The sequence below is a fragment of the Rhinoraja longicauda genome, chromosome 10, assembly GCF_053455715.1.
Source record: "Rhinoraja longicauda isolate Sanriku21f chromosome 10, sRhiLon1.1, whole genome shotgun sequence".
Taxonomy (NCBI): Eukaryota; Metazoa; Chordata; class Chondrichthyes; order Rajiformes; family Arhynchobatidae; genus Rhinoraja; species Rhinoraja longicauda.
In genome coordinates this window covers 3,071,193-3,083,742 of record NC_135962.1, presented here as the reverse complement: position 1 = coordinate 3,083,742, position 12,550 = coordinate 3,071,193, and the positions used below count along the sequence as shown (strand labels likewise).

The 12,550-nt window shown below is 46.0% G+C and overlaps 1 protein-coding gene across 4 annotated transcripts in view; it reads left to right on the top strand.

The window, feature by feature from the left end:
- Positions 1–1,386: 1,386 nt before the first annotated feature.
- The window catches only part of klhdc2 (kelch domain containing 2), a 31,030-nt gene continuing 19,866 nt past the window's right edge, over positions 1,387–12,550 (top strand). The window contains exons 1-3 of one of the 4 annotated variants that reach the window (XM_078406054.1): positions 1,387–1,433; positions 5,373–5,570; positions 10,864–10,944. In XM_078406054.1, coding sequence (XP_078262180.1) covers positions 5,385–5,570; positions 10,864–10,944 — 267 coding nt within the window. In that variant the 5' untranslated portion in view covers positions 1,387–1,433; positions 5,373–5,384. The other 3 variants (XM_078406053.1, XM_078406055.1, XM_078406056.1) reach the window with 3 other exon arrangements.

The window sequence follows — 12,550 nt, the reverse complement described above, 5'->3', positions numbered from 1 at the left end:
TGCAAGGATCTGTGCTGGGATCTCTGTGATATATATAAACGACTTGCATATAAAATTAGATGGATTGGTTGGTATGTTTGCTGCCAACACCAACATTGGAGGAGTTGTAGACATTGAGGAAGGTTTTCAAACTTTACAGCGGGATATAGATTAGCTACAGAAATGGGCAGAGAAATGGCAAATGTGAGGTGTTGCACTTTGGGAGGTCGAATGCAAGGGAACCGTATACAGTTAATGGCAGGACCCTTAACAGCAGGACCCTTTACAATAGCATTGATATATAAAGAGATCATGGCTTCAAGTGCAAAACTCCCTGAAAGTAGCAGCATATGGAATTGAAAGATGGCATGCTTCATATGGAAATCCGCACAGAGGCTGGCCATTTAACCCAACTAGTCCATGTCGCTTAATTATTCTCTCCACCCTCCCGTGTTCTCATCGAAACGGATCGAACCCGGGTCTCTGGCGCTGCATTCGCTGTAAGGCAGCAACTCTAACGCTGTGCCACCGTGACCGCCCTCCAAGCTTTTTCCAGTTTCTCTTTAAATATATCTCTAGCATTCGCTTCAAGCACTTCATTGTGTGGGAGTGCCTCCGTTGCCAACGTCTCCGATATGTTAAATCGCCTTGGCGCTGGAGTCAAGACGCACCAAAGCCCGCTTATGTATTGTCTACAAAGAGACTCATTGCATCATCCCCAGTAACATATCTCACTTTATTCAATCCAATACCCAGCCATTTACAAGACAGTCCTCAGGTCACTTCACTTGTACTAGAATTAGAGCAAACAAAAATAGCTACCTACAGTCACTATATCCATGGACTATCCCAGAGTGGAACATCCTTCCTGACACCACCAGATGTGCACCAACCTTGTCACTCTTCAAGTCACAGCTCGACAACTTGGACATGGATCATCTCACCAAACTTGCCCACATAAAAATCTAAATAACCCTTTTGCAACCGGTACCCACGCGAGCGAAACCCGCACGAGATAGCCCAGCTGTTGGCGGTTGTGCAGTAGAAAGTAGAAACAAGAAACGCTCTGGATACTGGGGTCAATAGACAATAGGTGCAGGAGTAGGCCATTCGGCCCTTCGAGCCAGCACCGCCATTCACCATGATCATAGCTGATCATCCACAATCAGTACCCCGTTCCTGCTTTCTCCCCATATCCCTTGACTCCGCTATCATTAAGAGCTCTATCTAACTCTCTCTGGAAAGCATCCAGAGAATTGGCCTCCACTGCCTTCTGAGTTCCACAGCTTCCCTTCTGAAGAGGTGGCAGCGATCCCCGGGTGGGGATCACGTGATCGCACCGGACTCGGTAATCACGTGCTCTCTGTTGGACACGTGACTCGGACGGACTTCCAGCGCCGTCGGCCGGAAGTGCTCAGCAGAGCAGCTTCCGGTGTGCGCCGGTGCGTGTGGAGGTTTGTAAACAAGCGGCGCCGGTCCCGGCCCCCGCCCAGGTATAGGCCCAGACCCAGGCCCAGCAGGCGCAGTGGCCGCTGCCGCTGCCCTTGCCCTGGCTGCGTGGCCGCAGGTTGGAGCAGAGCTGCCTCTGGGTGGGGGCTCACATGTGGGTTTGCAAGTGTGTGATGGAGGGTTGGGTTAAAGTCCGGGTCTGTGTCGACACTGCGCTGGCAGCTCCGGTTAGTGCAGCTTACTCTGCTCTTCAAATTAAACCGCACTCGCTCTATCATGATTCACCCTGTACTCTGTGTTTCAAGACTTAACGCGACCGCACACGCATTCACACACGTCAGGTCAGGCCAGGTCAGGCGGTAAATCTCCGAAGCTGGCTCACTATTTACATTCTGTAGCAGGGACCCGACCCATGTTCTCAAGAGACGCTGCCTGACCCGCTAGTTACTCCAGCACTTTGTGTCTTTTTTTAATATAGTTTTGGTCCCTTCATTGGAGTTATAGGTTCATACAGCCGAAACAGGTCCTTCGGCCCAACTCGTCCATGTTAACCAAGATGTTCCATCTAAGCTTGTCCCCTTCACTCATATGTGGTGCATATCCCTCTAACCGTTTCCATCCACATACCTGTTCAATTGTCTTTTAAATGCCATGATAGTACCTGCCTCAGCTAATTCCTCTGGCAGCTCGTTCCATATACCCACCACCCTCTGGATAAGGTTGCCCCTCAGGTTCCTATTGAATTTCCCCTCTCACCTTAAACCTATGTCCTCTATTTCCTGATTCCTTTGCCTTGGGAAAAAGACTGTGCATTCACCCTATTCCACTCATAATTTTATCCACCTCCATATGGTCACCCCTCTGCTTACTGTGTTCATAGAAATAAAATCATAGCCTGCCCAACCTTCTTAGAGCTCAGGCCTTCGAATCCTGGGAAAATCCTCAAATCTTCTCTGCACCCTTTCCAACTTAATGGAATTTTTCCTAAAGAAAGGTGTCTAAAACTGAACACAATACTCCAATAGTGGCCTCACCGACTTCTTGTACAACTGTAACATAACTGTATCCACTACTGTATCCGCTGTTCCAGGTGTCAACTCCTGTATATCGGCGAGACCAAGCGCAGGCTCGGCGATCATTTCGCTGAACACTTCTGCTCAGTCCGCCTAAACTTACCTGATCTCTCGGTTGCTCAGCACTTTAACTCCCCCTCCCATTCCCAATCTGACCATTTCTGTCGTGGGCCTCCTCCATTGTCGGAGTGAGGAACAGCACCTCATATTTCACTTAAGTAGCTTACACCCCAGCAGTATGAACATTGACTTCTCTAACTTCATGTAGCCCTTGCTTTCCCTCTCTCTCCATCCCCTCCCCCTTCCCAGTTCTCCCACCAGTCTTACTGTCTCTGACTACATTTAATCTCTATATTGCCCACTCCCCTGACATCAGTCTGAAGAAGGGTCTCGACCCAAAATGTCACCCATTCCTTCTCTCCAGAGATGCTGCCTGTCCCGCCGAGTTACTCCAGTATTTTGTGCATACCTTCGACATAACATCTCAACTTCTATAGACACCAAGTGCTGGACTAACTCAGCGGGTCAGGCAGCGTCTCTGGAGAAAAAGGATAGATGATGTTTCGAAAAGCCACTCAATCTTTTTCTCTAGAGATGCTGCCTAACTGGCTGAGTTACTCCAGCACTTTGTGTTTGTTTTTGGTATAAACCAGCATCTGCAATTCTTTGTATATGCCAACGTCTATACTCAATACCCTGGGTACTTAGGGTGGCACCGTGGCGCAGCGGTAGAGTTGCTGCTTTACAGAGACCCCAGTCCGATCCTGACTTGGAGGGCTATTTGAACGGAGTTTGTACATTCTCCTCGTAACCTCCGTGAGTTTTCTCCGGATGCTCCAGTTTCCTCCCACACTCCAAAGACGTGCAGGTTTGTAGGCTAATTGGCTTAGTAAATTTTTTAATTGTCCCTGGTGTGTGTAGGATAGTGTTAGTGTGCAGGGATCACTGGTCGGCATGGACTTGGTGAGTCAAAAGGCCTGTTTCCACGTTGTATCTTTAAACTACAGTTTAAACTACAGATGAAGGCCATTGTGTTAAAAGCCTTCTTCACCACCCTATCTAACTATGATGCCACTTTGAAGGAACTATGTACTTGTACTCCTCAATCCTTTTGCTTGACAACACTCCCCATGGCCCTACCGTTCATTGTGAAACTACTGCCCAAGTTTGACTTCCAAAAATGCAGCACCTTACACATCTGAATTAAACATCATTAGTCATTCTTGATAACTATCTTCACTATCTACAATACCTATTTTGGTATCATCTGCAAATCATGCTTTGTACATTTGAATCCAAATATTGATGTAGATGACAAATGGCAATGGGCCCAGCACCAATCCCTGAGGCACGCCACTACTCACAGGCCTACGGTCCGAAAAACATCCTTTCTCCCACTACATTTAATTGAATTTCTGGATTTTATGTGAGGTTGATATTTGTGCCGCTACGACTGTTTAATGATGGGTTAGGATAAGTGTAAAACAGGATGCGAGTGTGTAGCATTTGTTTGAGTGTATTATTCGTCTACAGTTTCCTTTATTTAGTAGATACAGTGCCCTCCATAATATTTGGGACAAAGACCCATCATTTATTTATTTGCCTCTGTACTCCTTGAGATTTGTAATAGAAAAAAATCACATGTGGTTAAAGTGCACATTGTCAGATTTTAATAAAGGCCATTTTTATACATTTTTGTTCCACCGTGTAGAAATTACAGCAGTATTTCTACATAGTCCCCCCCCATTTCAGGGCACCATAATGTTTGGGACAGAGCAATGCCATGTAAATGAAAGTAGTCATGTTTAGTACTTTGTTGCAAATCCTATGCATGCAATGACTGCTTAAAGTCTGCGATTCACGGACATCACCAGTTGCTGGGTGTCTTCTCTGGTGATGCTCTGCCAGGCCTGTATTGCGGCCATCTTTAGCTTATGCTTGTTTTGGGGCTAGTTCCCTTCAGTTTTCTCTTCAGCATTCTCTTAAGCATATAAAAGGCATGCTTAATTGGGTTCAGATCGGGATGCCAGAACTAACTGTTGAGCCTTCCCGAGGTATCGTGGGCCAAACTCAACGAAACACCAGTGAAGGGAGGTGCCCACTTGATAACCCCAATGATATACTTGCATCCGCAAGGTCAGTTGTTATTTGTGCTTGTCAGTTGTGCTTATTAATATGTAGTTAGCTTATTATTGCATATGGAGTTAGATATTGTCCTTAGCATAAGTGTGTATAAAGACTTTAGACACTACTTTGGCTTTGGGCTCGGTTTTCTTGGTTGAGCGCTTATCCTGGTGCTTTGTGTTTACAACACAAGTACTTTGTGTTTTAATAGTAAGTGAAGTGAAATTAATTTGTGAATGAAGGACAGTTACTGACAATCTTTCGCCCTCCTTGCCAATTCTTATTATCAGCTGCAAGTTTCATGATAACTTAAATAATGATTCAATGGTAAGTCCAGCCACATAGTATAAACTGACAAGCACATACAAAATAGAATACTTGAATGGATGTTCTCAGTTATATTGAAGATAGACACAAAATGCTGGAGTAACTCAGCGGGACAGGTAGCATCTCTGGAGAGAAGGAACGGGTGACATTTAGGGTCGAGACCCTTCCTCACGTCACCCGTTCCTTCTTTCCAGAGATGCTGCCTGACCCGCTGAGTTACTCCAGCATTTTGTGACCATCTTCGATTTAAACCAGTATCTGCGGTTTCTTCCCACACGATTCCTCAATTATATTTATGGCAATATAAATTAGCATCTTCCTGTATAACTTTCCATTTGCTAAGAGCTCATTTGAAACCACTGAGAAAATATACTACTACTAAAGTTGCACTACTTTAAAAAAATAACTATTTTTGTTTAGAAATTGTGAAACATGGCTAATGAAAATGAAGACCTACAAGTAGTAGAAGAGGATGAAGATGAAGAGGAAGAAAATGGTCTGGAATATTTACAGGCTGGAATTCCACTGTCCAATTTTCATGATTGTACTCCAGAAGAGCGAAGTGGTCATATAGCTGCAGCACATGGAAACCAAATGTACGTCCTTGGGGGATATAAGGTAAGGTAGTGTGAACTGCAATACCCCTTCTTTTAATTTATAATATTCACAAATTTAGTATTCTGTTTACTTCTCAAGTGTTTCTTAATGTTTAAAATGCATGTGTTTTTGTAAAAAGAAAATTACTTTGGGCAATCCAGATCACTTTTGCAATTGCACATATGGACTAATAATTAAAAATGACATCAAATCAAAGGACATCATTTGCTCAATTTGCAGTATCTTTTCAGCTAGGGAGCTATTTGCTGAAATTCTCAATATTTATTATCACTAATATTTTATAAGTATATCAGGAACAAGAGAACAGAGAAGGAGCAGATGCCTTGAGGGACTAAAGCAATCATCTATGTGTGGAGGAGGGCCTCAATGAGTGGTTCTCATGTTTACTCTCAGTGAGAAGGACTTGGTGTGTTCAGGGAGGGTATGTGCGTAATCTGGAGTAGGTCAGTGTTAAGAAAGAGAGGTGTCGGTTGTTCAGGAAGGAACTGCAGACACTGGTTTATTCCAAAGATAGACACAAAAGGCTGGGGTAACTCAGCGGGTCAAGCAGCATCTCTGGAGAAAAGGAACAGGTGATGTTACAGGTTGGACCCTGAAGGAGTCTGAAGAAGGGTTCCGACCCAAAACGTCACCTATTCGTTTTCTCCAGAGATGCTGCCAGACCCGCTGAGTTAATCCAAGTTTTCAAGGTTTAAAGGTCAGTTTATTATCACATGTACCAATTAAGGTTCAGCGAGGATCAAATTCCAGAGGGACATAAGAGACTGCAACATCTTCTGTCTGACCGAGACATGGCTGACCCCGCTGGTGCCGGATCAGGTGATCTGCCCAACCAAATCCTTCACTGTTTTCCGTGCAGACAGAACGGAAGAATCCGGGAAATCCAAGGGTGGACGAGTTTGCTTCATGACCAACAATAACTGGTGCAACCCTAGGAATATTAAGACGCTTTCTCGTTCCTGCTCGCCGGACCTGGAACATCTGACTATCTCATGCCGTCCATTTTACCTTCCCCAGGAGTTCAGCTCGGTGATCTCACAGCCGTCTATATTCCACCGCATTATCGGCCCTACACGATGTGTTGTGTCGACACCAAAACAAGAACCCCGATGCGGCTGTGGTGGTGGCTGGAGATTTCACTGCTACACGCCATTCAGGAAAGGCTACAAGGCCGTTCCTCTCCCTCCTTTTGGAAAATCTGACCACGCTGCCATTTTCCTGGAGCCGGAGTATAAACAACGGATAGTACGGGAAACGGCACTGAAGAGGGACGTAAAGCGGTGGTCTGACCATTCAGAGGCCATGCTGCAAGATGCACTGAGCGATGTCGACTAGAATATGTTCCAAGCAAGTTCCAGAGACGTCAGTGAATTCGTGGAAGTGGTTACGGACTTCATTGCAACAATAACCGATACCATCGTCCCCACGGTAAGGGTTAGTATCTTTCCTAACCAAAAACCCTGGGTGGACAGGTCTATTCGCGTTGCCTTGAATGCTCGCACCGCTGCTTACAACTCTGACCTGGCATCCGGCAATATGGACGACTACAAGGTAGAGTCCTACCGACTGCGAAGGGTGGTGAAGGAAGCAAAAAGGAGGTACAGGGACAGGATGGAGTCACAGATGGAGCAGCAGGACACCAGGCACCTTTGGCAGGGGCTACGGACTATAACTAGCTACAGGTCCAGCACCCCCTCAACCGAAAGTGCCGGCACCTCCCTAACTGATGACTTGAACTCCTTCTACGCACGGTTCGTGACAGGCAACATTACCCCTAGCTCGCCGTCTAAAAACAACACCGCCAGCGTGCTGGCTAGCGAGGCTGGAGGGGGATACACCGCCGGGGATGTGCACACATTCTCGGTGTCCGAGCATGAGGTGAGGTGGGCTCTGACGCGTGTGAACACGAGGAAAGCTGGAGGCCCAGATGGTATATCTGGGCGAGTACTAAAATCTTGTGTTACTCAGCTTGCTCCAGTGCTCACCACAATATTCAACCTCTCCTTGGCCAAGTCCGTGGTCCCTGCATGCTTCAAAAGATCCATCATCGTACCGGTGCCAAAGAATGCCTCTCCAGCTTGTTTAAATGACTACTGACCGGTGGCCCTCACCTCGGTGGTCATGAAATGCTTCGAGAGACTAATCCAGAAGCACATCTGTGCCCTCCTTCCTCGCAACATGGACCCAGTACAGTTCTCATACCGTCCGAACAGGTCCACGGTTGATGTGGTCTCCCAGGTTCTGCACACCGCTCTCTCTCATCTGGACAGCCAGGGGGGCTATGTGAGGATGCTGTTCATTGACTTTAGTTCAGCTTTCAATATCATAGTCCCCACCAGACTGGCTGAGAAGCTGCTGGAACTGGGGCTTAGCACCCCTCTGTGTGCCTGGGTCCTGGACTTTCTCACCGCCAGGCCCCAAGTGGTCAGGATGGGGGAACACACATCTAGCTCCCTCACCCTGAACATAGGATCCCCCCAGGGTTGCGTCCTTAGCCCCCTACTGTACTCCCTGTACACACATGACTGTGGGGCCAGGTTCAGCTCCAACTCCATCATCAAGTTTGCTGATGACACTGTGGTGGTGGGCCGGATCTCCGACAACAATGAGAAGGCCTACCGGGAGGAGGTGGCTGATCTGGCACTCTGGTGTCAGGACAATAGCCTCCTCTTGAATGTCACTAAAACTAAGGAGCTGATTGTGGACTTTAGAAGGGCTCAACATCCAAGGACGTACACGCCACTGGAGATAAATGGGTCTACTGTGGATAGGGTGAGCAGTTTTAAATACCTGGGAGTCCACATCAAAGAGGATCTGACATTGACAACGCACATTGCCGCACTGGTGGGTAAGGCAAAGCAGCGCCTTTACCACCTTAGACAGCTGAGGAAATTCAGAGTGTCTCTGAGGATCCTTCATTGCTTCTACTCTGGGGCTGTAGAGAGCATCCTGTCCGACAACATCACAGTCTGGTTTGGGAACAGCTCTGCCCAGGACAGGAAGGCCCTGCAGAGAGTAGTGCGTTCGGCTGAACGCACCATGGGAACTACACTCGCCCCCCTGCAGGACCTATACATCAGAAGGTGCAGATCGAGAGCAAGATTATGGGGGGCCCCTACCACCCCAGTAACGGACTGTTCCAGATGCTACGATCAGGCAAACGCCTCCGCTGTCACGCTGTGAAAACAGAGAGGATGAGACGGAGTTTCTTCCCACAGGCCATAAAGACTGTTAACTATTACAACTCCAGGGACTAAATTTTGTCTTCTCTATATTAACTTTAATTTATATGCTGTAACTGTAATTCTTTTTTTGCACAATCCGCAGGCATTGCCACTATCATTTCACTGCACATCGTGTATGTGTATGTGACAAATAAACTTGACTTGACTTGAGGTACAGTGAAATTTGAGTTACCATACAGCCATACTAAGTGAAAAGCAACAAGACACACAACCACATAAAAGTTAATATAAACATCCATCACAGTGGATTCCGCATTCCTCACTGTGATGGAAGGCAGTCTTCTTCCTCTTGTTCTTGTTGGGTTAGTAAAAAAAAATTGGAGTCGGCGCGATCGAAGGTGGTGATCGAAACTCCCACGTTGGGGCAGTTGAAACTCTCTTCGCGACATGGAGCTCCCGAGTCGGTCTCTTCTTACCAGAGACTCACGATGCTAAAGTCCACAGGCTCCGTGGTTGGAGCTTCGATCCCCGGCAAAGGGATCGCAGGCTCCGCGATGTTAAAGTCCACAGACTCCCGCGGCGTGAAGTGCTGGGCCGGTATCCAGGAATGGCCGCCAACTCCTCGATGCTCGGCCGCAGTGGGGATGGAGATAAGATATGGAAAAAAATCGTATCTCCGTCGAGGTAAGAGATTGAAAAAAGTTTCCTCCAACCCCTCCCTCCACCCCTCACATAAAACAAACCAAGGAACACTAAAACATACTTTTTATCACATACTGTTGGCGAGGCAGCCACTGCTGGTGGCTCCACCGGTTTTTGTGTCTATCTTTAGTGTTGGATGTTATTGGACACATATGACTGGATGTGATCCATCCCAGGTTGCTATGGGAAACAATATAGCTGGGGCCCTGACAACGTTTTGTATGAAAGTTTTGTAACTCTAGGTAGGTGAGCGTTGTATCGATGGTAGGGAAATTATTGGAGAGGATTTATGTACACTTGGAAAGCAATGGCTGACCAGGGCATTGTGGTGACAGTGTGCTTCATTAATGTGACCAGTGGTGTTCCACAGGGCTCATCCTGGGACCCTTCTTGTTTATGAGGTAAATGAAGGAGATCTGTAAGCATGTGGATGAGGTGAAGGTTGGTAATGTTGTGGATAGAGAGGAAGGTTGTCAAAGACGAGCAGGATATAGATCGGATAGGGTGTTGGTCTGAGAGCTGGCAGGTGTGAGGTATTGCATTTGGGGAAGTCAAATGGAGGTAGATATTCACAGTGAATCGTAGGGCTGCACAGAATGTTAATGAACAAAGGGACCTTGGGGGTTAAGTCCATGTTTCTTGGCAGTGGCAACATTGGTAGAATGGGTGGTGAAGAAGGTAAGTTGGGGTGAATTGTTGCAACTTTACAAAACACTGGTTAGTTTAGTTTAGAGATACAGTGCAGAAACAGGCCCAATGGGCCAGCGATTCTCGCACATTACACTGAGGACAATTTTTAATTTTTTTTTACATTAACCAAGCCAATTAACCTACAAACCTGTACGTCTTTGGAGTGTGGAAGGAAACCGAAGATCTCGGAGAAATCCCACTCAGGTCACGGGGAGAACGTACAAACTCCGTACAGACAGCACCCATAGTCGGGATCGAAAGATGAGATAAAGGGGTTTTGAAAGAATTTGAGGGGAAAGATTTTGTCCTCACAGAGAATGATTGGAATCTGGAACACGTTGCAAGAGGAGTGGTTGAATTGGATAAATTTGCTACATTTAAGAAATATTTAGACACACATTTAAATAGGCAGGGCATAGGAGGATACCGACCCTTGCAGGCAAATTAGTGTAGAAAGATCAGCTCGTGTCTGTGCTGTACAAAGTTGTAGTGATTGTAGTCCTGCAAATTTGTCAAAATAATATAATTCGCACATGAAAATATCAGGATTTTTGTAGAATCAAAATCATTAATAATAGTAGAAGAGTGTATTCAGCCAATCAAGTCTGTGCTTGTCCATTCAATTGGCTGTTTTTTTATGCCCATAATCCTGTACCGTTGGTGTCAGTGTCATGTTCCTGTTATTTTCCCTGAATTATTTTTCATTTTATTTGCAGAATGCTGCACCTCAAGGCTATCATGACATCTATTTGCCAAGGGAAGAACTTTGGATCTATAACATGGAAACTGGACAATGGGATGTTTTGATTTTCTATTAATGTTTTATACATTGGTCTGTTTTTAAACGTTTGAGTTCCCTGTGTTGTTGAATGGTGAGGCACACACGCGGTCAATCAACTCCCCCCCGAAGGGTCTTGAGACGAAAAGTCACCCACTCCTTCTCTCCAGAGATGCTGCCTGGGCTGCTGTTATTTCAGCTTTTTGTGTCTCTCCACCCCCCCCCCCCCCCCCCCCCCCCCCCCCCCAGCTGCAATAGAAAGTTCAAAAGCAAAAATCAGCAGCTGCTCTGAATCTGGATTAAAATTGCAAAGGGCTAGAAATGTTCAAAGGTACAAAGGTTATCAACCCTCGTTAAATCAGTTTCTGTGTCAGAGAAACCAGGCAAAATCAGAAAGCAAACTCGGTTGAAGTTATAGAAAAGAAGGGGAGTGGAAGGCTGGCATTAGGGTGAGATGGTGGGACTAGAAGGTGTGAAAGGTGAGGTGACGGCAGGGAAATGGTGGTGAAGACTGGTTAATTAGTGTGATTCTGTCTGGAGGAGGTGTGAATAGGATATGCATGGGGAAAAAGGAGGGGTGTGTGGGGTGGCAAAACAAGCCATTCTGGAACTGTGAAATGTAAAGTATTGCAGATGCTGAAAATGCAAAACCAGTTGGGCAGCATCATTGCAGAACCAAAGAAAGAGCAGTGTTTCTGTTTCGAGCCAACACTGCTACAACATTGGACAGACCAGTCCTCTCAGTGAGGGCTGTAGAATGCCTGGTTGGAAGATGAGACACTCATTCTCAAACTTACTATTGGCTTTTTCTATCAAAGGCCAAACCCAAAGGTCAGAGTGGGGTGGACAATTGAAACCACCGGGTGTATTATCGTCACGTACCGAGATACAAGGAACTGCAGATGCTGGTTTACAAAAAGGATACCTGCACTCAGTGAGAAACCTTGTTTTGCATGCTATCCAGGAAGAACATCCATAAGTGAATAGAATCAAACCATGCAGACTTAATGCATTTCAGAGAAAGTATAAATAAAAGAAAGAGGGCAAGGGCCATAAATGCAGTTTAGTTTATTGTCACGTGTACCGAGGTACAGTGAAAAGCTTTTGTTGCGTTCTATCTTGTCAGCAGAAGACAAAACATGATTACAATCGAGCCATTACAGTGTAGAGATTTAAGAATGTGGAGCCATTGTAATATGTGATTGTAGATCTGCTTCCGTGGGTAGCACACAAATAGTCGCCTTGGTTGGGCACCATCTTGGAAGCATGGTGAAGGTGATAACAAATAAACTAATAAGTGAAACAGTGAGACTAAGTAGGATGACAGTTAAAGGTAGATTGGGGGATTGCAAATAGGTCCTTATAAGGGTTCAAAACTCTGTTAATAGTGGGATAGAAACTGCCCTTGAATCTGGTGGTAGAGTTGTCTTGTGTTGTCTTTACCCGTCACACACTTTACCTTTCCTTATCTCTGTGTCTCCCTCTCCCCTGACTCTCAGTCTGAAGAAGGGTCTAGACCTGAAACGTCACCCATGAGGTACTCCAACATTTTGTGTTTATCTTGAATCTGGTGGTATGTGCTTTCAAGCTTTTGCTTCTTCTGCTCGACATGAGAGGGGAGAAGA